Raw genomic sequence first — 26508 nt, forward strand, 5'->3', positions numbered from 1 at the left:
TCACATTAAGATGAAACTTAATTTTATACAATGGGTATTTTTTTGAGAACAAAGAAGTTTCATGTTTTATTTAAACTTCACCTACCATGTTCATTGCCCCTCTTTTGAGGGCCAGGATGTAGAGTTGGAAAGTTGCTTTTCTCCATTTCGTTGTCATTAATTCTCTGAATTCTGAGGTCGTGTATTTCAGAGTAGATTTGCTAAGCTGCTGCTAGCTGACGCTTGATGGTCATGAACATCCATTTCAGATTTAAAATTATGAAATAAGAATTGAGGGAGAAAGTCAAATGTTATAAATTTATTTGGGACATCTATTGCCACCTCTTTGGGAGCCTTTGAAAATTCAAGCAGAAATCAATACACTTCCAGCTTTTTTTTTTTTTTACTTTCAATAAATAATATCTTTGTGTATATGTATATATAGAGAGATATACTTAATTAATGAGTCATGTAGCAGGATTTTTAAGTTTTATACTGCAGTAATTCCAACATAGCTCTTTCCAGATTGATAGAATGCAAATGAGGTAAGAGTTAAGGCAAACCTAAAAGGCATGCAAAGGTAGCACATTTATCTTCACTGATAATACAAGCTCTTGAGTGCGGACCACACAGGGAAGCCAAGGCCTCTCCGTGTGCCTGTCCAGTACTATTTTACACGAGAATGGTGACACAGCTTATATTAAGTTACATTACCAGGGGGGTCTCAGTGCTACTAACATGTAATCAAGGAGACACGAGCATTAGCAAAACATGAACAAGAAACCATAGAACTTTTTGCAGCACATTTCTGCCCAGGCTTGAAGGGAGAAGGGTTTTTATGAAATGATGTTACACATATCACATTGTGGCAGGTTGTCTGTTTTATAATATATGCTTTTAAAATTCATTAGCAAATGACATTCTCATGCACACAAGTGTTTCAAACACAAGAAGCAAGTCCATTGATAGGTAGTCCAAGCAATATTTGTGTGCGTGTGTGTGTGTGTGTGTGTGTGTGTGTGTGTGTGAATAGCTGCAGACTGAATGGAACATTGAGACTTTTGTCAGTCCATAGCGTTGACCTCAGCTCATTTCTGAATGTCGCACTGCAGAAGTAATACAATGGAAGGGTCGCTCTTTGCAGCTTCTTTGAACTCATCCAGTGTAATCTGGTCATCTTTGTTCTTATCCATCTTGCTGAAAATCTTGTCTACTCGCTGCTCAGGCGTGAGACCATCCTCGTTCATCTTCATCATGATCACCGTGCCTACCATCTTATAGATAGCCTTGGGAAAACCAGAAACAGAGCGTAAAGTTCTCCCATGATATGATAAAAGATTTAAATTTACTTCGAAGGATTCCTAAATCGTTTTAAATAAGACAGCGATATAATCAAATATGTGTGAGTCTTGTGACCAACTGGACATAAAAGAATTTCATCCGACTCCCAGGTTGGAGGAAGTGGGGAGACAGAGTACCTCAGTGGTAAGTGCAAGATTAATGGATGAGGAGAAGACTCAGGAGGAAAATGATGACCTCGGTTTTAAACATTCTGGGTTTGAAGTGCACATGAAAGTCACCAAGCACTAGCCCTTGAAGATTTAGGAAAAGAGAAATGTGGTCCCAACTGATAAGGAACTTACAATCATTTGCGAAGACAACCAAGCAAGGTGGCCCAGTAATGTTCAGCCCAGAAAGGTTAGTTTAGGGAGATCTGTGGGTCAGGGACTCTGTTCATAAGTTAAAGAATTTCGACTTTCACTTAACTGTACACAAGTAATTCTCAACATGGGGATTTCCTAGATAGAAACAACTTTCTTAGGAAACTTCCTGAAGGAAAACAAATGCCCATCTACACCAAGACCTGCAGGTGAATGTTCTAACAGCATTATTAATAATGGTCAAGGAGTGGAAACAGCACCAGCACTCATCGACTGGTAAACAGGTAAACAATATGACAGATCCATACAACTGAATACTATTTTAGCAACAAAAAGGAATAAAATACTGATAAATCCTACAACATAGATTTTTTTTTTTAAAAAAGGAATCCAGGCATAAAGGCCATATATATTTATATTGTCTGATTCTGTTTATATGAAATGTCCAGAGACACAAATCCATAGAGACAAGAGCCGAGTCATCTGAGTCTGTAACAGGAACAGGCAGGTGGCATGAGAGGTCTTACTGGGGGAAGGGAAACGTCCTAAAATTGGATTATGGGGATGATTGCATACTTTGGTAAATTCACTAAAGATCATTTAATCGTCCAGTTAAAATGGGCGACTTTATGGTCTGCAAATTATAACTCAATAAAGTTTTGTAAGATGTCAGAGGAGCTACGGACAGCATCTATGCCACCAGGGGAAAGCTGGTGAGGAGGTGGGGGCGCCCAGCAGGGCCGCGCTAAGCCCAGGGCAGAAGCCCCGCGTCTGAGAGCAGCCGTGGCGCCGGCGTCAGAGCCCGGGGGCTTGGATCTGGACTTGCCAGCGCTGCGCGGGGACGGGGTGGGGGGACGGGGGTCGGGGGACGGGGGTCGGGGACGGGGACGGGGGTCGGGGACGGGGCGGAACTGGGGGCCGGGCAGGTAGCCACCCGGGCTCCGGGCAGGGAAGAAAGGAAGCCGCGCAGCCCAGGCTCCAGGCTTCCTCGGGTGGGGGGGTCCTTAGCCTGCCCTGTCGGGGCCCGCCGGGTCCCCAGGCCCAGGAAGCCCCACCGGCCCGGCCCCGCCCCGAGGGCCCCCACTCCGCCCCAACCTGAGCCTCCCACCCCATCACGAAAGCCCCGCCCCGCCCCTGACGCCAGGTTCCCCGACGGCCCCGCCCCAAGCCCCCCATCCTGCCCCACCCCCAGCTCCGAGGCCCCCCACCCCCTCCCTTTGAGAGCCCCCCCCCCGTCTCCCTTGCTCCCTCCCAGCCTCGCCCCGCGGTCCCTCTCCCCAGCCCCACCTTGAGGGGCCCGGCCCGGCCCTGAGGCTCCCCCGTCCTGGCCTGGCCCCGAGGTCCTCGTCCCCCTCCCCCCTCCCGAGGCCCCTCCCCGCACCCCCCACCCCCGCCCCAGGTCCTTGTCCCCCTCCCCCCAGGCCCCTCCCCCCAGGTCCTTGTCCCCCCTCCCGAGGCCCCTCCCCCCAGGTCCTTGTCCCCGCCCCCAGGCCCCTCCCCCCAGGCCCCTCCCCGCCCCCCAGGGCCCGCCGCCCCACCTCGATGATCTCCAGCATCTCCACCCTCGTGATCTTGCCGTCGCCGTCCAGGTCGTACATGTTGAAGGCCCAGTTGAGCTTCTGCTCGAAGCTGCCCCTCGAGGTGATGGACAGCGCGCAGATGAACTCTCGGAAGTCGATGGTGCCGTCGCCGTTCTTGTCGAAGGTTCGGAAGGCGTGCTGCGCGAACTTGGAGGCGTCGCCGTAGGGGAAGAACTGCGGCACAGGGCACGGGCGGCTCGCTCGGCTCGGCTCGGCTCGGCTCGGCTCGGCTCGGGCTGGGCTCGGGGGCGCCCCACCCCCGCCCCCGCTGCGGCCTCCCGCACCCCCGCCCCCCCTCCCCCCCTCCTGGCCCCCGCTCCCCCACCCCCCCCCACCCCCCCCCCCGGTCGGGGGCGCGGACGCGGGGCCTCTGTGTGCCCCAGCGAAGCTGAGAGGCCTTGTCCGGGTGGAGGGTGCAGAGCAAACACACCCCCAAACCCCGAACCAGAAGCAGAAAGGAACCTTGTGCTGTTCTACGGCAGAGAAGGGCACAGACCTGTTTGGGGGTGATTAGGTCCCGCAACTACAAAGAGCAGATTCCTGAGGACGTGCCTGCTGTCCCTGCTCCTTCATCAGTTTGGTCACTTGCCACTCGGACAGGCTGGCCAGGCTGCGTGGGGACGTGGGGACGGGCGCCTTCGTGCCCCCCGGGCCCGCCTCCCTCGGGAGCCCTCCGCGCCTGGTCCTCCTGTGCCTCCTGCCCCGGGGCCTGCCGCCCACCCCTCCCACGCCTAGAAGCTCCCTGGAAGGAAGAACATTTCCCTGCAGAAATAAAAGGTTTGTTTCCATGTGAGACCCCATCGGTGAGGCCAGAGAAGAGACGAGCATTGCCCCGGGGGGGGGGGGGGCGGCTGACCGAGGCCTGCACAGCCCTAGCACCCACTTCTGGACACCAGGATCCCTGGTGCTTCTACAGCTCTAGGGAAAAAATCCCCCCAGAGCTGAATGGCTTCAAACAATTATTTCATTAATCTCAGAAACTAATGATCTGACGACCATTTCTCTTTTTAATCAGCAACATTCTTCTGAGGCTTGGAGGACAGCTTTCTCCTCCCGCTCCCTCATCCCCTGAACACGCGACTTCTGTCCTTCATTTTTCATGATTCATCAAACTCCACTGAGGCCTTTTTCTGGTCAGGCCCTGTCTTCCGTACCAGGAAAGCAGAGACTCCCAGTCCCCAGGCTCTGGGATTTCACAGCGACTGGGGAAACCCAAGGCGGGACTGAAAATAAAGGTCAAGGTCGTGTCCTCTGTAACACGTAGGACAGAGGAGGTGACAAGGCCTTCATTCCTAGGCTCCAGGCCTCGCCATTGGGTTCCAGGTAGAGGGTTCGGAGGGAGAAGCTCCGTCCTCCTCCACTGGCCAAGCCTGGTTCCCCTCCACCTCCCAAAGCCAGAGGGGGCTTGGAGGACAGGCTGCCACCTGCCGAGTTTTGACCTGAACAGTTTTGACCTTGACAGTTTCTGAGTAGGTGACTTTGATCCACATGCGCTCTGAACTATTCTTTAACTTACGGTACCTCTGACACCAAATGTATGGGGTTTGGTTTGGTTTGGTTTTGGGGTTTTCCCTGCTAACAACTCCGACTTTCTGGAAGTTAACCTGGTCTGGTTGAGTTCAGTTCCATGCTGAACAAACCCCTGGGGAGTCAGTGCAGCCCCCCACTCATAGTGAGGGCTCAGTCCAACAGGACTGCCCTCAACCTCAGATGCCACTGACATGTCCCCCATTGCCACCTGTGTACTTCTCATAGGCCCGATCTAAAGTCAGGGGGTGCCCACAATGCCCTCCTTCAAAAATTTGCTAGAAGGACTCACAGAATGAAGGCAGGCACTTTACTTACTAGTACCAGGTTGTTTTAAAGGCCGCAGCTCAGGAAAAGCTCAGTGGAAGGGCTGTATAGGGCAAGGTGTAGGGTGAAAGTGCCCAGAGGGTGCCTACAGAGGGCCCTCTCCGGAAATGCCACCCTAATAGCGCCTCAGCCTGTTCACCAGCCCCAAAGCTCCTCAAACCTGTGCTTTAAAGAGCTTTAATGGAAGCCTCATTACATAGGCACAGTTAATTAAATCACTGGCTAGTGATGATCTAATTCAATCTCCAGGGGGAGGCCGGGGAGGGAGCTACAAGTTCCAATCCTCTAACCATGCCTCAGTCTTTCAGGGTGACCAGCTCTCACCCCCAAGCTATCTAGGGCCCCCAGCCACCAGTTATCTCATTAGCGCACAAAAGGCACGGTTGTCATCCCTGACATTCCAAGGAAACTAAGACCAAGTATATACCTCTTAGTAGATCATCGTGTCACATGTGCTTGTGCACGAGAGTGTCCTCCACCCCTTTCCACTCTTTGCTGCTGTGTTTATCTGCCTTGTGGGCAGGAGTCTTAGGCGGAGCAGAGGGAGCCCCGGGCAGATCCCCATCTCTGTAGTGCTCTGCAAACCCCCCATCTCCATAGTGCTCTGCAAACCCCCCATCTCTGTAGTGCTCTGCAAACCCCCCATCTCCATAGTGCTCTGGAAACCCCCCATCTCCGTAGTGCTCTGCAAGCCCCCAGCTTTCTACACAGTGGCTCGAGGCTACTGGGTGTCCTTCTCCATCCGTGTGGGCCCCTGGCGGTGAAATGCTGTACCTATCTTATTTCTCCCAGCATACCTTAAAGTGAAGGCATATCTGATAGTTTCATCTGAAGTCAGCCGGAAACTTCAGGTCAGTATATTAAAAATTAATTTAGATCTGAAAATTCTTGAGGAAAACAAAATCGATTGGGCCCTGAAAGTGCCCTGTGCCCTGTAGAAGGTCTGTTTATTGACTTTTATGGCCAACACGTTTACTTCAGAAGAACCGAGCATGTACTCAGGAGCCCTCATCTATCTGGAGGGCTTGTTCCCTTTAGAAAATTCCTCCTGTCGTGTGCTGAGTGCTTGGAGTTTACCTAATCAGGGGAATGCTCTTTCTTTTGATGAAATGATTCAACTCTGGATGGATCATCCCAGAAAAAAATGAAGTCACACTCATCAATGTCTTTAGGAAGAAATCAGGGTCTTGGACTCCTGTTCACTTCTGGGCTATGCTAGTGCCTGAGAAGTATAAGTATTTTTTGCATATTGTTGCTTGAGATGTGTTTCATTTTTTAAATTCAGTGCGCTTTGCTTGAGTAACTGTATTATATCTCAGTGTGGAAACAATTTTCAGTGGCATTAGTAATCTACAAGTCCATATGATAAATAAAAAAGAACTTTGAGGTTTAAAAAAATCTATATTTACATGTGTGTGTATATAATTCCATTTGTGTTTTAGTCCGTTCTGGCTTCTGTAACAAAGCGTCACAGACTGGATGGTTTATAAACAGAAATTTAATTCCACTGGAGGATGAAGTCCAGTATCAGGGTGTCAGCAAGGTCAGTTTCTGGGGAAGGCTCTCTTCTGGGTCGCACACTGCCAGCTTCTTGCTTTGTCCTTGTGGGAGGCAAGGAAACTCTAGGGTCTCTTTTTCTTTCTTTTTTTTTGGAGTTGAGGGAAGAGGGAATGGGGCAGAGAGAATAATCCTAAGATCTTAAGCAGACTCCATGCCCAGCACAGAGCCCGGCATGAGGCTGGATCTCTTGACCCTGAGATCATGATGTGGGCTGACACCAAGAATCGGGTGTTTAACTGAGCCACCCAGAAGCCCCTGTGGGGTTTCTTATATAAGGGCACTAATCCCATTCCTGAGGGCTCTACCTTTAAGACCTAAGTTCCTTGCATGGCCCACCTCCTAATACCATCATCTTGGGCATCAGGTTTCAACATGTGAGTCTGAGGAGGGACACAAATATTCAGTCCATGATGGATTGTTTGAAAGAAAATGCATCTCGTTGTGAGAAATTTTAGAAACTGTAATAGATGATCGAATATAGTTAGTCTTTGAGATATTTCTAGTTTCTATTTCATGTCTAGGTACAGACACAGTTTTTCTACTTTTGGTCAAAAGTTTTATAGCTGGTAGGTCTTGCATTTCCATTAATAGGAAAAAGCCACGTGGGAAGCAGCTGCAGATGGTCAGCTGAGTGAATCCAGGTGCCGGAGTCCTTCTGGTGATGGTGGGACCTGGGTCTTGTGGCTCTTGGAGGCCACACCTGGGGGCTTTGGCACGTTGGGGCAGCCTGTCCTCCTGAGGGCGCCTGAGAGAAGGCTCCTCCTCAGGGGAGCAAGCTTTGGGGGCGGCTCAGGGTCTGCTCCAGGTGCTGGCCAGCAGAACCCTAGACTCAATTCTCAGAGTGAGAACGGCACCATCAGCTCCAGTTTGGACAAGGTATCTCTGGGGGTGGAGGTGACCAGGCCAGACCCCCAGGTTCTAAGGGGGAAGGTGACAGCTGGCCGGGATGGTTCCCTGGAGGCAGTTTCCTCAGGGCCCTCTCTGGAGCCCCCTTCCTCAGGTCCAGCGCCTGCCCTTTTGCTCTGACACATGGGGACACCAAGCTCAGTAGTGGGAGATGGAAGATGGTGGGGGCTGGAAGGGCCCTCTGTCCCTGGCCACTTCCGGCCTGCTGGTGAGCCTCTGACCTCAAGACTACACGCCGATCTGTCCCTGTTATACCGCAGGGACAATCCTGTGGCCCAGCGGCACCCTGCGAACACGGGCTCTCGATGTTGCTGGCCCGTGGTGGGGCCAGGACCCAGCCCACCGAGTGTAGCATGATGCCCACAGGGAAATGTCACCATCCCTGCCCTCTTCTTGCTTAGTGACAGGTGGGAGGAACACACGTTTGTCCCGTGGCATTTCCCTGGACAGATTTCTTGAGGTTCCTGAGATACGCTTTCAGGGCCGCACATCCTCCTTTCCTTGGCTTCTCCTCCCAGGACGCCAGGACGTGAGGGCTGCCACTGTACCGGCCAAAGGATGGTGGGGAGCTGGCTGCAGAGAAGGGCTGCGTCCTCTTTCTGGGGGCGTGGGGGGTCCAGGACCCCTCCACTTGGACTCTCAGCCTGGTAACCCGGGTCACCTGGCTTTGGAGCTGGGGCATGGCGAAGCTCCCAGGGCTCCCAGGGCCCTGTGGGGTGGGGGGGCAGGCAACTGTCCTCCTCACTCAGCGCAGTCAGGTCGAGATGATCTCTGTCCCTGCGTGACCTCTCTACTTGGCTTTCCATCTGGAGGAGTAAATATAGCTTACCCTCTTCCCTCCCTTCTGCCTCAGCCAGAGTCCTGTCCCCTGCCATCAGATTCTGGCCACGGTCCCCTGATGCCCTCCTGCCTCTGGTCTCCGCTGGGTCCAACACCCAGAGCAGCACCGATCCCCCTACAGTCTGGCTCAGACCGGCTCACTTCTCTTCACAGAGACACCCGGGGAACCCAATCCCAACTCCTTGGCTTGTCCTCTGAGGCCTTCTACACGGGACCCACTCGGTGCCTTCAGTGCTCTGTGTCCTGCTTCAGGCTCTGCTCTCCAGAGGTTTGTGGGTGCAGAGCTGAAGGTTGAACTCCTTCCCCCCCTTAAATATTTCATTTATTTATGAGAGAGAGAGAGAAAGAGAGAGAGAGAGAGAGAGAGAGAGAGAGAGAGAGAGAGAGAGAGAGAGAGAGACCCAGGCAGAGGGAAAAGCAGGCTCCATGCCGGGAGCCTGACGTGGACTGGATCCCGGGACTCCAGGATCACGCCCTGGGCCGAAGGCAGGTGCTAAACCACTGAGCCACCCCCTGTAGTCTGAACTCCTAACCCTGGGGTTGGTGGGGCTTCCTGATTGCCCCAGCCTGCACGCACCTGTCCCTCATTCCCCTGCTTTCTCCTCTGTACCCCGACTGTGGTCCCAGGTGTCACCGAACACGCCCCCCACCCCCGCTTTTGTATTTTATATGCCTTCCCTTTCCATCCCTTTCCTGGCCCGTAGAGAGACCCACCTTTTCTCTATGTCCAGCTCCAGTGCTCTGCCTCCCTGGAACCTTCATGGCTGGACTGGATCTCCCCATCTGCTTGCCTGTGCTTCACTCATTTCTGGATGAATCTTTCCAAACCCCCCGCCTTAGACCATAGTCAGCCTGTCCCTGCTGTGTCCCTGCTGGTGCGAGGGTTCTGTGAGGGCAGGGACGGTGTGCTCCCCTGCACCCCACCGCTAAGCGAAGCGCCTCCCAAGGACGAGCTGCAGGACCCCGGCGAGCGCAGGGTCTGTGGCCACGCACGGCTTTGTATTTGTCCTCGTCTCACCCTCCCATCTGTGAAATGGGGCTGCTGCATTAACTAGATGCTGTCATGCTCCTGTGAGGGAAGACAGGGGTTTCCACCAACCAGTAATGAAAACCAAGGCTCTGACTCATTAAGATGTGAGCTCAGATGCCCGGGGGGCTCAGTGGTTGAGCGTTTGCTTTTGGCTCAGGTCGTGATCCTGGGGTCCTGGGATCGAGTCCTGCATCGGGCTCCCCACAGGGAGCCTGCTTCTCCCTCTGCCTGTGTCTCTCTGCCTCTCTCCGTGTGTCTCATGAATAAATAAAATCTTAAAATAAATGTCAGCTCTCTCATTTCCAGAATTCCCTATTCCCCTTCACTGCTTAGTTTTTCTCCAAAAAGCTATCATACAATGTATTTCAATTATTTATTCTTTTGTCTTTCTTCCTCTATGAGAAAGGTAAACTCCAGGAGGGCAGAGAGCCTCGGCTGCTACACTATTTAGGTCCTTACAGAATCTCTACATAGCAGGTGCTCGAGACTGACTTAGCGAATGAATGAGTGAACGGATTTCTCTTTGACGCCGGCCTTCCTCACAACTGTACTGCATGGCCGCAGCCCATTACACATTCCCTGCCTCCTAGAATCCTCAAGACAACCCAAAGGGATGGTTTGGCTCTTTCTCACTTTTACTTGGTAATAGACAAGTGGGTTTTTAGAACAGAGGTGTCCTCAGCCCCGTGTGTCATTCCTATTTATTAGAGGATTATTTATTTATATATTTATTTTTTAAATATTCTTTTTATTTATTCATGAGACACATAGATAGGCAGAGACATAGGCAGAGGGAGAAACAGATCCTTGTGGGGGGCCCGATGTGGGACTCCATCCGAGGACCCCGGGATCACAACCTGAGCGGAAGGCAGACGCTCAACCACTGAGCCACCCAGGTGTCCTCAAGGGATTATTTATTTAATATCAGTTATCGAGGGCAGCTCCAGTGGCTCAGTGGTTTGGCGCTGCCTTCAGCCCAGGGCATGATCCTGGGGACCCGGGATCGGGTCCCGCGTCGGGCTCCCTGCATGGAGCCTGCTTCTCTCTCTGCCTGTGTCTCTGCCTCTCTTTCTCTCTCTCTCTCATGAATGAATAAATAAAATCTTAAAAAAAATGTAATATCAGTTATCGAAATGTAAATTCCCAGAGTGCGAAGCCTTGTTTGCTCACCGTTGCCTCCACAACACACAGCACAGGCTTCCAGGTGGTGGGTCCTGTTGAGTGACCAGGTGAGACAAGCACAAGCACCAGATAGCCAGGTGATCCGGCGCTGCTGCTGGAAACAGGCGCCACTCATTGGACATTTATGACAATCCAGACAGCTCTGCCCACTAGAACTTCTTGTGATCATAAAGATACGTGATAACTGTGCTCCAAAATGATAACTACCAGCCCTATGGGTCAACCACTGTGGTAGGTGCAGGGAAATAAAATATTCTGACAGACAGAGCATCGAAGACAGTGGGGGAAAATACCCCTTGAAATGTTACCGGCGTAACCAAAGAACTGAATATTCTAATATTATCCAATTTATGTGTCAATTCAGATAAGCCCATGCGGCTCCCAGGCCTCTGTACCGAGTGGTGTGACCTGTGCTACCTCATTAGCTCTCACAACCCCCTGTGAAGCAGGAATTCTCAGCTCCATTTCGCAAGGAAATGTGGACTCAGAAAGTTCCAGCAAACCTTTAGGTTAATTCTCTTCCCACTGTGTCAGTCTGCAGCGAGGTCATGCAGAGCAGCAGTTAAGAAAGGCAGGCGCCTTTCCAGAATGAGACGGTGCACATCTAGAAGGTGGAAAGTTAGGGGCAGATTTTTATGGTCTCGGCATTTTCTGGAATGCTCTCCTGATATCGCACAGCGCTGGAACGGGCTCAGTTCTAGGACTTCCCCTGTGGGTCGCTTCATTCCGTTCTTACAGCAAAACCTGCATCCTGACCTCGGGGCTGCGGCCACCAAGCAAGCTTGGAAGGTTCAGGCTTTGGGCCCAGGTTCCGGGCGTCCTGCGACTGCGGCGGCTTGGTGCAGGCCTGGGTGGTCCTTTCTGCTACATCCCGCTGTGTCTCTTTGTCAAGCTGCGGAAATGAACCTAAATCCACACCAGACGAAGCAGACGTATTTGCTGCGTGATGGAATCCTTTGCCACCTTCCCTCTAAGGTCCAAAGGCTTATTTCACTCAGCATGATACCCTCCAGTAAGTCAATCGGAAAAGGACAAACATCATATGGTCTCATTCATTTGGGGAATATAAAAATCAGTGAAAAGGAATAAAGGGAAAGGAGAGAAAATGAGTGAAAATATCAGAGAAGGAGACAAAACATAAGAGACACCTAATCTGGGAAAGGAACAAGGGGCAGTGGAAAGGGAGGTGGGCAGGGGGTTGGGGTGACTGGGTGACGGGCACTGAGCGGGGTACTTGGCGGGATGAGCACTGGGTGTTATATGCTATGTGTTGGCAAATTGAACACCAATAAAAAAAATTAAAAAAAAAAAAAGGTCCGAAAGCTTCGGCGGTGGGCACGGCGCGCCCCCTTCTGGCAGCTCGTGTGTACTACACGGACATTACGAAAAGGCTGCCGAGGGATACTGCTCACGACTCACTCTGTTCTTTAACCTGACGTTTATTGAGCAGTTACTATGTCCCAGGTACTGTGTTAGATACTGAATAAAATACAAAAAAGACACAGAGCATTAAGGATGGTAGGGGAAAGCGATACTAAGCAAGCAAGTGCATAAAGCTGTATAAAATTACGCTAGGATGCGTGTACAGAACCAGCACCAACTAATGGGGATGATCTTAGGAACTTGAAAAACAAAAACGTCCACGTGTTCCTCTCCCTGCACCCAAATATGCAGGCTTCTGTCAACCCATTGTTTTTCATCGTAACTCAGGAATGGTTTCAGAGTCTAAAACTTCCTGGGATTTCACCTACGTTGCATCCAACTGCACTACACACCCCTGCTTTGAACCAACCAACGTGCAAGAGAAACCCCATGGAAATGCTCGAGACTTCGTCTCTCCTCGGAAAGACAGTCGGAGGCTTTGCACCCATTTAGCAGCTTGCTCCAAAGCCACCAGAGGCTCTTCCCTACAGAGAGAGGGTCAAAGCCCAGTACTTGCATTTTTTTAATAACCTGTTCAGTTGCGAGTATTAAAAGGTCTTTAAAAAAAAAAAAACATATGGTGCTGACACCTCCTGCTGAATATGCATGGTGTCATTCGCCTCTGCGAGCCCAGGGCCCCACCCGGTATGGCACAGAAGCCTGCTTGGTGGCCGTGTTAAGAAATGGCCTGAAATCATGGGGCTTCCATCCCCTCGTGCAATCTTTCCCCTGCACCCCCCACTCCAGCCCTTGGCTCTATCCTGCTGCCTGTACATCTCGTCCTCCTAGAAGTTGTACTGAGTGCGGAGAAAACATTACAACATTTCCCATGAGAATCTCTCCCTCTCCCAGCGTCCACGGGGCCTGCCTCAATTTAATGGGGGATGCAGGTCTCCTAGAGGTTCCGCTGACCCACCTGCAGGGTGAGGGAGGTTTGCACAGCGCGGCCTTGGCCCACCGTGACAGCTGGTGTGCTGTGTCAAGAGTGGGTGGCAGCGAGGCCACTGAGGAGGACAGCCTCTCTCCAGGGCTCTGCCCAAGGCCCAGCTCCCGGCTGCTGCTGAGCAGCCCTCAGAACTCAGAATAGATTTCTGCCCATTAGTTTGCCCGAAATAGAGCTCATGATGGGATCAAAGAACAGAAGGTATATTCTTGGACGCTCCAGGCCCACAGTCTTGAAGAGCTAAGCCATCCAATCGCTCATAGGACACTGTCCCTTTAAAAGTGTCCCAACTCAGGTCAATTCTGTTTTCCTTTGTTCTCCAATGTCAGAAGCCTCTGTTCTGGGGCTAATGAACCCACAGACAATCCCCTCCCCAGGTCCTCCCTCGGAAATAGGGCTACTATCCCTCAGAGGTCCTTTGCCCTCTGCGCTGCTGGAACATGCCAGAGGCTTCTGGCCTCCCATGGATCCTTGGCTCAGGGATCCCTGGCTCAGGACTCCCCTGGATCCCTGGCCTCCCCTGGATCCCTGGCCTCCCCTGGTCCCTGGCTCAGGACTCCCCTCCTCAGGCCCTGCTGTAATGCAGCAGCTACCACTTCCTGAGTGTCTATCAGGGAGTAAAGCCCTGAGCAGGTCTGTATCATAGGGTCCCTCAGCTGGTTCTTCAACCCGTTGAGGACTTGAGGATCATTATCCTGGGTTAACCAACTGGCAGGAGGTGGGACCACGAAACGGGGGCGGGTGTGGGACAGGTAAGCAGGCTCGGTCTGAGGCAAGCCGCCCAGCTTGTCACCTGCCCAGGGGGCCCATCCTGCAACTCCCAGCCACACTCTTCCTCCTCACCAGGATCCCGAAAGGCTCAGCCTCTCCTCACCCATCCCTCTGCTTCTTCCTCCCCACATAGTGCTCCTCCCGCCTCGAGCTGTGCCCACAGGAGCCCTCCCATCCCCGTGCTCCTCAGCGGCCCGTGGGAGGTGGAGCACCACCAGAGACAAAGTGGTAAACCCTCTGCCCTTCACGCAGGTGCACACTCAGCCCTGCCTCCTCCCCAGCAGCGGGAGGGACCTGCACCCAGGGCAGGCCGAGGGGGGCTATGGCCCCTGCTCTGTGTGTGGGGGTGCTGTGGAGGGAGGGCCTGTGCCAACCAAGCCTGAGGATTTCACTCAGCCTCCTGGGCCTTGGCTTGATCCCTGAAAGAAAGCAGGACCCACCAAGGTCAATGAGAGGCTGAGGGGGGCCGCGAACCCGTCTGTCTGACTCCGCGATGGTGGCTACATCTGTTAGCCCATCTGAGCCTTAGTTTCCTCGTCCACCAAATGGGGCAATAGCAATGCATTCCTATTACGTGGGATTGCTGTGAGATCTACTGGGCCCACACGGAGCTGGGACCCTGAGTATTGGAGGGTCCCTCCTCCCTTCCCCCCCAAGGCTGCCATGATGCACCCCGTACCCTGATCTTCAAGCAGCACCCAGGTCAGCAGGTGGTTTGTCATGGGGTCTCGTAGACACACCTCACGGCGCCGGCCAAGCTGGGGCCCCTGAGGATCAACTTGGTGTTTGGTTTTGGTATTAGACCCTTCTCACTCACGTGACCTCACACAGGCATAGGATCCTTGCTTCCTGACCGCCCCACATTCTCTGCCTCCGCACTGGCCCCCCACCCACTCTCCGGGCTCTGCAGTCCCTCCTCCCCACAGCTCCGGAGGGAACCTCTCCTGCCCGCTTAGTCACGTCCACCTCCAGGACCCACCAGCCACGTCTGATTCTTCCCAGAGGAAGGAACGAGAGTCTCCCCAGGCCTCTGAGCCTCCCCAGCTCTGGTCCACTCCTCTGTTCCCTGAGCCCCTTCCACCGCCCGGGGCCTCGCTGTGTTCTCCGGCCACAGCCTGATTATTCCCTTCATCTGGAATGCTCTGCCCACCCCCCCAACAGCCAACACCTGTTGGTTCTCAGACCTTGATTCAGTCTTCACTTTGTCAGGAATCCTTCTCCTAGCCTAGGTCAGAACCTTCTATTACACACGTGCCTGTCGCTGAGTGGAGTCCTGCCCCTGGTCACCATCATCCTGTGTTCACGGACAGTTAGGCTAATGCCTTTCTCCCCTAGCGGACTGTCAGCTCAACGGGACAGGGAATGGCCTGGTTTCCCCACCGCCACAACCCCTGCTGCCTAGTAGGGGCCAGGCACACAGAAGGTGCTCAATAAATATCTGCCCAATGACCAAGCGACTGCACAGCGGGTCTCTTTGAAGCCTCAGGACACAGCAGCAAATGCACACAGTGGCCACTCAAAGGGCTGAAATGTGTTTGGAAGATTGTCTTAAGTCAGCTCTGCCAAAGGAGGCTCACCGTTCGGCCTTAAAACCTGTCACTGCCATTACTACTTTAGGGGATGATTCACGATGGTGTGAATCATCCCCAGAGCAGTGCATGTACCTGGTCACGTGGATGGGGAGAGGAGAGAGACACTTCCCCTTAATTAGAAATGGTGAGTCCAAAAGCTGTTTTCTGCCAACGTGCTCATTCAACAGATACTCACAAAAGCCTAATTGGTGCCAGGCTCTATGCTGAGCTGTGTGTGGGCAGGAGGGAGGGTGAGGAGAGGCAACAAAGAATCAGGAGTAAAATAGAAGACCTGGTCCCCATCCTGGAGCAGATGCTGCCAGGAGCCGAAGCCGCCTTCCACAGGTGGGCTCTCCGGGAGGGGGTTCAAACACACCCACCCCATGCAGCCCTCAGCTCCTTGGGTCATCTCTCAGAGCTGCCTCTTCACTTGTCCTCCGGGGCATAACATCTATTTTCTGCAGTCACGTCTCCCTTGGGGCTCCAGGCTTGGTGACAAGGCAACCACTATTAACTCCTGGTTCCTGTAGAACTACATCTATTTGAGAAGAAAAATAGTCCTGAACGAAATTTCTAGAGAAAGGGGCTTTTGCCTCTTGGGGCAGGGGAAGCAGTTTTCGCCTATGTCCAACGCCAGGTCCCTCTGTATGCACTTTGACCTTGTTACGCTGCCCCAAGAAGGTCATGAACTCCCAGAGAAGTTCTGTGACTTGTTTATAGAAATCGGGTCTCTTTTGCTTTAGAATCATCACCAAGAGAACAGCCCAAATCACCTCTGTGTTAAGGGAAATATTATGCTTTGCTCTTTATTATATCAAATTAGGATCTGGTATACTGTAGGTGCTCTATAAATGCTTCAGATGCAGAAAGGAAGCTCAGTGTTGTAGAGGAAAGGATGCTAGGTTGAGAGACAGGGTGTCCAGGTGTGACTAACATCAAGCCATTTTGCCTCGGAAGACTTCCATTTTCCTATAAATGATCTAAAACGAGGGCACAAATCAGATAAGCTTAAAATTCATTTTAGCTATAGCATTTGATTTATTTTTCTGATTCTGGAAGTAAAATCTCAAAAAAAAAAAAAAGGGAAGAAAGCATTAATTAATAATGAATTTGACAAATGGAAAGTACTTCCATGATTTTGCATTTGTTATTAACCGAAGCACTTACCATATCGCCCCCTGGTGTTGGTATGTCTTAATTACAGGATCAAACCAAAGGGTGAATATTATCTGCATTTGATTGTGCATCGTATCAATATCTATTTGTATCTCTACCTCCCTATCTGTCTCTATATCAGCAGATATCTATATTTCTATCTCCCTATTTATCTCTATTTCTATCTCTTTGTCGTATCTCTATTTCTATCCCTACTGGAAGTTTCACAGAGCCTGGCAGATATTCATTGGTTACTCAGACTTTAAAAAAACAAACGAACTCTTTCTTTATCTCTGTCCAATATTCAATTCACATTACAAATTGGATCAATGACATCTTGATTTGGGGCAAGGGGTTTCCACCAGTACTTCTCTTGCTGATGAACCTTGAGCCCCCAACATAAATCAGTCCACTGTGAGCATGTATTACACAATAGGGGGTCACCAATAGTAAATTACACTCTGGAATTGTCATGAATTTCCATTTAACGGCAATCTGTTTGATTTGAGAGAAGGTCGTTTTACCAATTTAAAAAGGAGCTCATCTTTGAAACCAGACAAGGGGTGAGGATCTTTGAAGGTGTTTGGTGGAAGGCTGCTTGCTATGGGGAAAACTGGAAAGAGACCCCTTGAGGGCCTGATAGTCCTTCAATTACTCCAACCAAAGTGGGTAGAGCAATTTAGCAACTGGGTCTGAAACTGCTTGTTTCATCTCCCCCCACTCCTCCTAGAATACAGTGATCTGTTCAAGATCGATTCCCATTTCACCCTACACCCAACACGCGTCACAATGTCATGGTGACGATGATGAGAATGCTCAGCCTAGCTGCATCCCAATTAGAGCCCTACTAGCATGCCAGAGGCCACCAGTCTGCAGCCCCGGAGAGGGAGGTGTCAATAACAGAGTGACGGATGGCAACAGTAGCCTGAGCAAAGGGGAGCTCTATCTACGGAAGCTGAAGTTTGTAAGAAATGAATATGTTCTAGGCCACAGCCTCAGAAGATGTGCCTTCCATTTCCTGGAAAGGGGGAATCTTCCTACCTACTCGAAGACGGTTCCCCAAATGTATCACTGTCCCCCATTGCTGACATATCTATAACTGCTGCCCAATTATTCTGGTTCCACGTGCTCCCATCTCTGCCACCAGAGCTATAGGAAAAGGTGTGGGTGCGGCCCGAGACACAAAGGAGGAACATCCTGTAGGGAAGCGCAGGTGCCATGGTGGGGGAGTGAGCTTTGTGCTCAGAGGGGTCTGGGACTGAATACCAGTCCTGCGGTTTACTACATGTGGGATCTTGGACAAAGGGTTGGTAATCTTTTTCAAAGCCTTAGTTTATTTGTATGAAAAATGAGCTGGAGGTGGGAGAGAACTGGTTGCTGGGCTGGAAATGAGTCAGGATGCCCATGGCTGGGTACCGGTTCTGCCGAAGAAGAGCAGTGCACCTGCGGGCAGCGGGCTCTCTCTGGATGGATCCAGGAACGATGCTCTCGTGTTAAGATGACGTGTGTGATCACTCCTGCACATAGTACGTGGCCCATAGTAGGTGCTCGGCAAATGAAAGATGCCATATTATTATTGCTATTACTATTTTGTGTTTTGGCAAGGCTGTGTTCCATGTGCACTGAGAATATGAAGATGGAGGAACGCTGTAACACATGAGTAAAGGAAATGATTTTCTTTTACTCTTTTATGGAAAAAATAATTTTTTAATTAGTCAATAATGAGCTACTGTGTGCACCCACTATGTGCTGGTGCTGGACTAGGTGTTGAAAGGGATGCAGGATAGCATAAACCATAGCTTGGGACCTCAGCCTGTTTAGGGCAGCAGACACAGGGGCACACCCAGGGTTCATTAGCAGTGCAAGGCAGCCAGGGACCCACAGCCAGCCAGGGGTGAGGGTGTCGGTCCCGCCTTGCAGAATGTGGAGGATGCATCCTGTGGCATCTAGATCTTCCTTTTATTACCTTCAAGCCCATACAAATCCCAAGTCAACCAGAGTCCAAATTTACTCAAAGCCAGTAATCCAGTTGTGGGAAAGAATTTTGTAACATGAGAGATACCGAGGGGCTTGGGGGGGAGCCCTCCCCTCCAGAGCAGCAGGGCAGTGTACCCCAGCAGCCCCACCAGCCCCTTGGGAGAAGAGTGAAAAGACCAGACCGTCACACCAGACCATGCAGAAAACTGCCTACTCTCTACTGTCCAATCTTGCTGGGCCCCAGAGGCTGATTCCAGGAGGGAGGCCTGTGAACCTCGACTTCCTAGAGACTACAACCTGTGGGGGGACATGGGAGGGCTCATCTGGAAAGACCAGGGGATGCGCCAAGAGCCAGAACTCATGGGCAGGAACATAAAACCCACAAAAGGGGAGCCGAACCAGACCCTACCATTTCTTATTATCCCTGCAGAGCCTCAGATTAAGGAGGGAGCCAGCCTCTGATGGGAGGAGCCCTCCTCCGCTTTCTCTCCTCCCAAACGCTGGCTCTGGATCTTCCTTACCCCCACGTGTGTCCCCAGCAAGTGCAAGCTGATTCCTGATTCTGTGGTCTGGAAGGACTGATTTGGAGATCAGACTTCAGGGCACAAAGGAAGTCTCTGGAGGGATTGCCAGTGGAGGCCACTGCTGGAATCCTCCCCCCTGACAAGGACAGAGGGCAGGAGCCACAGAGGAGGGCCACCAGACCCAGAGCCACTCTTCTTTCTGATCATGTCCTGCAGGGCGTGACACCCCCCACCCCGGCCCCCCAGCAGACAAGAGAGAGTCCGGGTTCTCGCGGTGCTGCTTATGTGCGGTCCCACATTGGCAGTGGGATGGGATGATCTGGGCCCGGATCCTCTTGTGTAGAATGAGGGAGTTGGTTCTCTGTGAGCTCTAGGGGTTCCATCAGCTCTTAGGATTCTAAATCTAGGGGATCCCTGGGTGGCTCAGCGGTTTCGCGCCTGCCTTTGGCGCAGGGCGCGATCCTGGAGCCCCGGGATCGAGTCCCGCATCGGGCTCCAGGCATGGAGCCTGCTTCTCCCTCTGCCTGTGTCTCTGCCTCTCTCTCTCTCTCTCTCTCTCTGTCTATCATAAATAAATAAAAAAAACAAATCTTAAAAAAAAAAAAGGATTCTAAATCTGCACACTGTCCACATTATACTTGACAAAAGATGCTGATTTGAACGAACCTCTATAGCCCTGACTATGTGCCAGGCATGGTTTCAGCACATTGTCAGCGTTTAAAAATCTGATCCTCTAACACCCTCTGACGCAGGCGTCCCTGCTGGCCCTGTTACACAGATGAGTAAACAGGAGCACAGGGACACGATGCTAATGTGTGCAAGATCACATAGCTAGCTAGTGCAGAATTTGAACTCGTTCGGCTCTAGAGGCTCTACATAGGCACTGAGCTACACGCCTCTGATCGAACTGGTTACGGGAACACAGACACCGACAAGGGCACAGCCCCAGTCCTGCCTCTGACCCTCACCAGTAGCAGCGGCGGACCATCTGCATCCGTCAAAGTCACACAGATGCAGCAAAGCCACGGAGCAGGCGAGGTCAGCAGTTCTTCTGCAGCATCCGATGGGCCAAGTTGCTCACAGGTCGCTTGCGGGTTGTGGGTTTGGGCCAGAGCCAAGGGTTCTTGACTTAACAGCTCGGCACCATCCAGGGCAGTGGGGTGATTGTGTGAACAGCACCCGAGAAAACGCTGCACGGGCTCTGGGGACCCAACATAGGCATTCCTTCTGGGCACAGGGTGTCCCATGTAAGCTCAGTGCTGTGCTGGGTGCTGGGGCAGGAACAGGGCTAACCTGCCAGTGTCCTGCTCTCACTGGTGCGAGCCACAGCTCAGCTCCATGCTAGTGGGTTTGCGGGTTTCCTGGCAGTCTTGTTAAAATGCAGATTCCGATTCAGCAGGTTTGGGATGGGGCCCCGCAGAGTGTGCCTGTCTAACCCCTCCCTCAGGATGCAGAAGCTGCCGACCACACAAAACCATCTAATAACTACTTAGATACCAGGCGTCTGGACTTTGAAGAAGGAAGCCCAGGCAGGCCTGGGGAGGTCAGAGGTTAGCATGCTGGGGGGCCTGAGTGGGGTTCTGAGGGTGGCAGGAGGCAAGGAGGCACGAGTACATTTGGGGAGCATCGGGAGGCAGCCCGTGGGGGATGTGGTAGGGAAGGGAAACCAAGAGTCAGCTGGGGAGAGGCCTGGTGGGTCTGTAAAGCCTGACTGGGGTGGCTCTGCGGAGCGGGGGCAGGAGGCTGAGGGGGCACTAGGCTGGGCTGAGGAGACTCGGCTGGTTTCAGCCCCAAGGAGCCTCCTCCTCGGCCCTAGTTAGTTGTTGCAGCCGTCCTGGCTCCTGGAAGCTCTCCTCCCACATTGCCATATTTATCTCTGCAGGGAAAGCAGAGAGCAGCCTCCCGCCAGGCTCCCAGGGCTGCCCTCCGCCAGGCCCATGAATAAAGATGCCGAGGCTCCCCCAGCCTTCCCTAGGGCAGAGCAGTGGAGTGAACCCGGTGGGTGAGCCAGGCCTAACTCGGGCCTGGGCGCGGGGCCAGGCTTCTCCCCCGAGCCCCAGCATCGGTTCCCCTCGCAGGCCTCGGTGTCTGTGCCTGTACATCAGGAGACTGAACAGCATGGCTCAGGGCCCCTTGTTCCAGGCCTGACTTTCTATGATGATTCTACCGTAAAGAAAGGCTGGCGTCTCATGACCGCTAGAGCGCTCTCCAAGCGCAAAGCCTGGGAGGAACACCCTGGAGAGAAGCCTTGCCCAACAGAAAGCCACATCCATTCTCTGAAATGTTCTAATGACTGCTTCAAAGTTAAGAAAGAAGACAAGTAAAGTTAATTCTAACAGCCTAGTTAGTTGATTTACCCCACCATGCTCAAGCACCTCAAATGATATCATTTAAACATGGAATCAATATTAAAGTTATTGATGAAATAGTTTACATTTTGGGGGGGACCAAGTCTTTGAATTCGGTGGGTGTGGTGGCATACGTAGGGCGCATCTCAATTCCCAGTAGCCACACTCAGATGGGGCTCACGGCCACCATATGGAAGCCTGCCCTGGGCACACGGACAATGCCGACGACTGTGTCTAGGCTCTTGCTGTCAGTGAACCTCAGGAACACGTATACATCACAGGGCAAGCATCCACTTGGTCAGGGAAGCAGGGGTTTGTGCGTTCCCCAGGAAGGCCGTGAGCCCCTGGATAGAGGTTGTGACCTCTAAAGCCAAGACACTAGTTTCTCTTCCTGCTCTCAGACACACCAGGCTTGAAGGCCAGTGAAGGGCCAGTCTGGATCACCTGCTTCTGTGGGGAGCTTGCAACCATTGCACGAACGCATGTCCCCATCCCTCATCCACGTGTCTAATGTCTTCATATCTTGGTAGCATCTTCCATGCTTCTCGAACCCTGGCTAGCATCTCCCCATCCTGGGTACCATGCGCCAGGGAGTGCCATGACCATCACACTGACTTCATACAATACTTCTGGAATGTCATTCTGGGGAGGAACTCTCTCTAGCAAGTCCTGGCCCTCTAAGAGAAATCAGTATTATTTTTTTTCTTCTCTGAGAAGCAATAAGGGAGACAGCTTGGCTCAGAGGAATGAGTGATGGGTCCGGAGCTATAATGACCGTGTCAAACCCTAGCTTCACCTCTGCAGTGTGTGTGGCCTTGAGCAGGGCACTGGCTCCTGAGCCTCAGTTTTCACAGTTATGGAAAGACCAAGCCCATGTACGATAATGCAATAATTTATGTAAAGCATTTTGTTCAATGCCAGGTATGTGGAAGACATTAAAAAAAAGAAAAAAAAGGGTAGCTTACATCTCTCCCTGCCATCAGGATTGTGGATTTCTGCTTTGGAGTCTACCTTTGGTGCCATCGCGGACAACAAAGTACTCATCCCAGAGAAGTGTAAGGTACCATGGGTTGGCTCAGACCAATATGCTAGACATTGTTTTAAGTCCTTTCCCCCGTCTTACCTTCACTCTCAAGACAGTCCTGGGAGGTAGGACTCAGAGATGAGGAAACTGAGACACAGAGAGGTTAAGTAACTTTCTCAAGGTCACACAGTGAAGGGCAGAGCTGAGATGTGAACCTAGGAAAGCCCCCGCAGAGCCCTGGTGCTGATCCCTCTTGCCTTGCTGCTGGGTCAGAGGCCGGACTGCTTGGGGAGGGGATTTGATCTTAAGCTCCAAAGCCAGAAACCAGTGCAGAAGCTTTCAGGGCGACCTGAACCCAGATGCTGCCAAAGCAAACCCCATCAGCAGATCCTTCTGGATTTTCATTCTGCCTGCCACCTGTTCTCAGCCATCCCTGCAGCTTCTCTGCACTCTGGGCTGGGATTCTATTTTCTGGAGCATTGTTCCCAGCAGGCCTCGGAGATTCCTGGCACAGCACCAGAGCCCTGACTGTACCGCCTCGGGAGTGGCCTTCTGGTGGCCGCACACCCCTGCTCTTGGGCTCCAGCGCCTCCCATGGACCCTTCCCCTCCCGGGGGGGCACCTGTGGTTGCAGCAGCCAGAGGGGCCCGCAATTCCCAGCTCTGCCCAATGGCCTGTTGCTAAGCAGCTGGTGCACGCTGCGGCGTGTGCAAGGAAACCCTCATGTGACAAAAACAAACCCTCATGTGCCCAGAGCTGCATGCACGTGTGTGGGTGGGGGGGGGCGTGGGGGGAAGTGGGGGGTGCAGAGCCCAGCCGAAGCAGCAGCTCCCTGCAGCAGGACCCCAAGAGGACGTGGGTGCAGGCTGGGGCACATGGCAGGGGCCGGAGCTGAGCGATCTCAAGCAGGGAGCTCCCATGTTCTCCGCTTCGTAGCTGTGCTCCCAGCAAAACCAAACCAAATACACAAAGCACCTGCTCCTCTCCCCGCACCCACCGGGTTAACCGCAATTTCCAAGCAGAAGCAAAATGAGGGTGGAGGGAGGCCCGGGAAAGTCTGCCTGGGACTCACTTTTCCCTCTTGCACGCTGCAGGGGCATCTTCCCGGCCTGGGCCCTGCGGCTCGTTGCCACTTCATTTGCTGCTCCTTCTCCGGACAACAAGAAGACACCGCCCCCAACCCCAAAGGCTGGCAGAGGGGGGGCGGGGGACTGTCCTCCCTCCCCGGCACCTGCCATCCAGCGCCGGCCTCCCGTCTTGCCAGGACTCCTTACATAATTTGCGGGGCCCAGCGCCAAATGAAAATGTGGGGCCCTGGTTTAAAAAATTATCAAGAATTTCAGGACATTAAGAGCAGAGCCCTGAACCCAGTGCAGGGCCTTCTAGCCCGGGGCCCTGGGCAGCAGCACGGTCACACCATGTGGGCAGCGGAATGCTGCCTCTGCTGCGCACTGCGTTACCCGAGCTGCTGCCCCTGCAGGTCTCATCCTTCCATCTCTGCCCCGAAGGCCCTTTGACGCCCTCCCCACCACAGGCTCCCCCAACCCGTGATTAAAGCCACCTGCCAGCCAGTCACAGGAGGCCCTCTGGGCCACGCGGGGCCTGCAAATCTCTCCAGCTTCACTTCCCAGCCCACACCTCGGGCGCTCCGGGCCTGTACTGAGCCACTGGAAATCCTTCCAAAGTTCTCTTTCACACTCTGCCCACACTTTTCTCTCAGCTAGGAATATCGCTTTTTCTTCTGAGTTCCCATTAGGCTTTGTCACTCAGCTCACAGGTCACCTCCACTGAGCTGTCCTCCTAGATTGATCTTTCCTTTTTAAAAAATTTTTTTTTTATTTTAAAGATTTTATTTATTTATTCATAGAGACACAGAGGGAGAAGCAGGCTCCATGCAGAGAGCCTGACGTGGGACTCGATTCAGGGTCTCCAGGATCACATCCTGGGCTGCAGGCGGCGCCAAACCGCTGCACCACCAGGGCTGCCCGGTCTTTCCTTTTAAGCCCACACTCTCCCACACCTAAGCCCTGCCTGTATGGATGTGTTCAGGACACTTACTACTCGTCATTGGAACCATCTGTTTCTACACCTGTCCCCGTGCTCTGCTATGAGGTCCTCCAGTGGAGGGTCATGCCCGACTCATTTATGAATCCCTAATGCCTGGAATACAGTAGGTACTCAATAAATAGCTCTTGACTAACGAGGGGCAAAGGCAGCCCCTCACCAGATCTCTCATATACAGTTCTTTCCTTACTTTAATATTAAATTAACCAAGATATATATTTTACATGCTTAATTCTACATTTCCTTCATAATTCTTCTCCAAAGAGTGATCCGTTCAGTGTATAATGAAGATTCACTGTTCAGATTTTTTTTAAGTATTTTTATTTTCATTTAAGGAAAATTACCATGTTTTTTTCTGACTCTAAGGATAAAACACGTTTCTAAAAAAATTAAAACATAATGATGGGGGGGGGGGGCTCTGGGTGGCTCAGCCAGTCAAGCGTGTCTGACTTCGGCTCAGGTCATGATCCCGGGTTCCAGGGATGAAGCCCTGCATCAGGCTCCCTGCTCAGTGGGGAGTCTGCTTCTCTCTGCCCCTTTTCCCTCCCCACCAATTTATTGTCTCTCTCTCTGTCTCAAATGAATAAATAAAAACCTAGAAAAAACCCATAATGATAAGGAATTATTATCCAAAAACCTACTACTCAGAGAGCCATTCTTAACAGTGAACATTGTTTCAGACGTTCATTCACTCACTCAACAAGTGTTTTTTTTTTTTTTTTGAACAATGACTATGTTTCATGCATTCAGTATACAGCAGTGAATCATACCCATAAAAAGTCTTTCCTTCCCTTGGGTCATTGTTTATATAAGTGCCTATGTACAAGTCCTGTGCGCCTGCGTACACACACGTACACACACATATAAGCATGTATATGTGTTGTTTTAACTAGATTTATTCAGTTAGTGCTACTTTGTGAAAATCTTTTTATGCCACTGGCTTTACAGGTATGACCCTCTTTTTTTTTTTATGGCTGATACATTTCATAATTTATTTAACCAGATCTTAACTCTCAGGCAATTGTTAAGAACTTCATTGTTATCAATACTTCAGTAACATTTTTTTATTCATTAAATTGTTCTGGTTATCTCCCAAAATAGACTGTTGATGAAAGAGTGCACCAATTTTAATTTTGATGCACAGTGCCCAGGGATACTCCAACAGCTAGTGAGAGTGCTGGTCTGTCCTGCACACCTGACTGCACTGGGGGATAGCACTTACCCTAATCTCTCCTCTGATAGAAAAAAAAAAAATACCGCATTGTTAGCAAGGCTTTTTGCATTTCCCTGATTTCCAGTGAGCTTGTATGGATCTTCTGTATACCTTTACTATCTTTCGTACTCCCTTTGGGAAAAATCCTAAGTAAGCTTGGTTATAATTGTTTGTTTCATTTTTCTGTGAAGGAGGTTTATGCTTTTGGGTGAAGTTTGTACTTTTTCCTAAATGGCTTCTGGTTTTGGTATCATCGAAAGACCTTTCCCACACTGAGATTCAAAACATCCCCTATGCTGCCTTCTTATTCAATCTCTCTCTCTAGTGCTCTCATTGATCTCCAAGCATTCACATCTATTCTGAGACTGTCATGGCTAGCGACAAGTGTCACACGATTTCACGAAGGGTCTGCTTTCCCCTTGCCGGGTGCAATGCTGCACTCACGCCGCGGGCTGGGGCCTGAGTGTGAGCTAGATGTTCTCTTTCATGGGCTCTCAGTCTATTCTTCATCAATAGCTCAGTGCCTCATTGTTGAAAGCTTATAATATACTTTAGTAGGTGGCAAGCATCCCCTTTACTCTTTTTTTGATTATTATTGAACACATCTTCTCCCAGAGGAACTTCAAAATAATTAGGTCAAGTTGCAAAACAACTAAACGAAGCAAGACCCAGAGAGGTTTCGATGGAGATTGCTTGGAGCTGCTACATTCATTTAGGGAGAGCTGGCATCTTTGCAGTTCTGAGTCTTTTCCCATCCAGGAACTTGGAGCGTCCATTTGCTTATTTATGTCTGCTCCAACTGATCGGGCTTCTGGAGTGTGAACAGCCATCGCTCTTTCTCGAGGAGCTGTGAGCCTTGAATCGCTGGATAAATATATCTTCATCTGGAGAACCTGCCTCAGTC

At 51.6% G+C, this 26508-nt stretch overlaps 2 protein-coding genes across 3 annotated transcripts in view; one reads left to right on the forward strand and one right to left on the reverse strand.

Annotated features, from left to right (window-relative positions):
* Positions 1-283: 283 nt before the first annotated feature.
* The window catches only part of VSNL1 (visinin like 1), a 102341-nt gene continuing 76116 nt past the window's right edge, over positions 284-26508 (reverse strand). The window contains exons 3-4 of the mRNA XM_041757419.1: positions 3179-3394; positions 284-1265 (exon numbers count right to left, since the gene is read on the reverse strand). Coding sequence (XP_041613353.1) covers positions 1068-1265; positions 3179-3394 — 414 coding nt within the window. The 3' untranslated portion in view covers positions 284-1067. The remainder of the gene's footprint in view (positions 1266-3178; positions 3395-26508) is intronic.
* On the forward strand, positions 10515-12553 carry LOC121492110. Of its 2 annotated transcripts, none has more exons than XM_041757417.1 (2): positions 10515-11604; positions 12267-12553. In XM_041757417.1, the coding sequence occupies exons 1-2, from the start codon at positions 11181-11183 to the stop codon at positions 12539-12541; spliced, it is 699 nt and encodes a 232-aa protein (XP_041613351.1). In that variant the 5' UTR covers positions 10515-11180; the 3' UTR covers positions 12542-12553. The 2 variants fall into 2 exon arrangements, with proteins under 2 accessions (XP_041613351.1, XP_041613352.1); XM_041757418.1 differs by having other exon boundaries at positions 12303-12553.

The sequence above is a fragment of the Vulpes lagopus genome, chromosome 5 (assembly GCF_018345385.1).
Source record: "Vulpes lagopus strain Blue_001 chromosome 5, ASM1834538v1, whole genome shotgun sequence".
In the NCBI taxonomy this organism is placed as follows: domain Eukaryota; kingdom Metazoa; phylum Chordata; class Mammalia; order Carnivora; family Canidae; genus Vulpes; species Vulpes lagopus.

What these genes read in the sequence shown, in the direction of transcription:
- LOC121492110 (XM_041757417.1), top strand. Translation starts at nt 11,181, where the DNA reads ATGAGACGGTGCACATCTAGAAGGTGGAAAGTTAGGGGCAGATTTTTA. An exon ending in ACTCAGCATGATACCCTCCA is followed by an intron (nt 11,605 to 12,266) that starts GTAAGTCAATCG and finishes CCAAATATGCAG; the next exon opens with GCTTCTGTCAACCCATTGTT.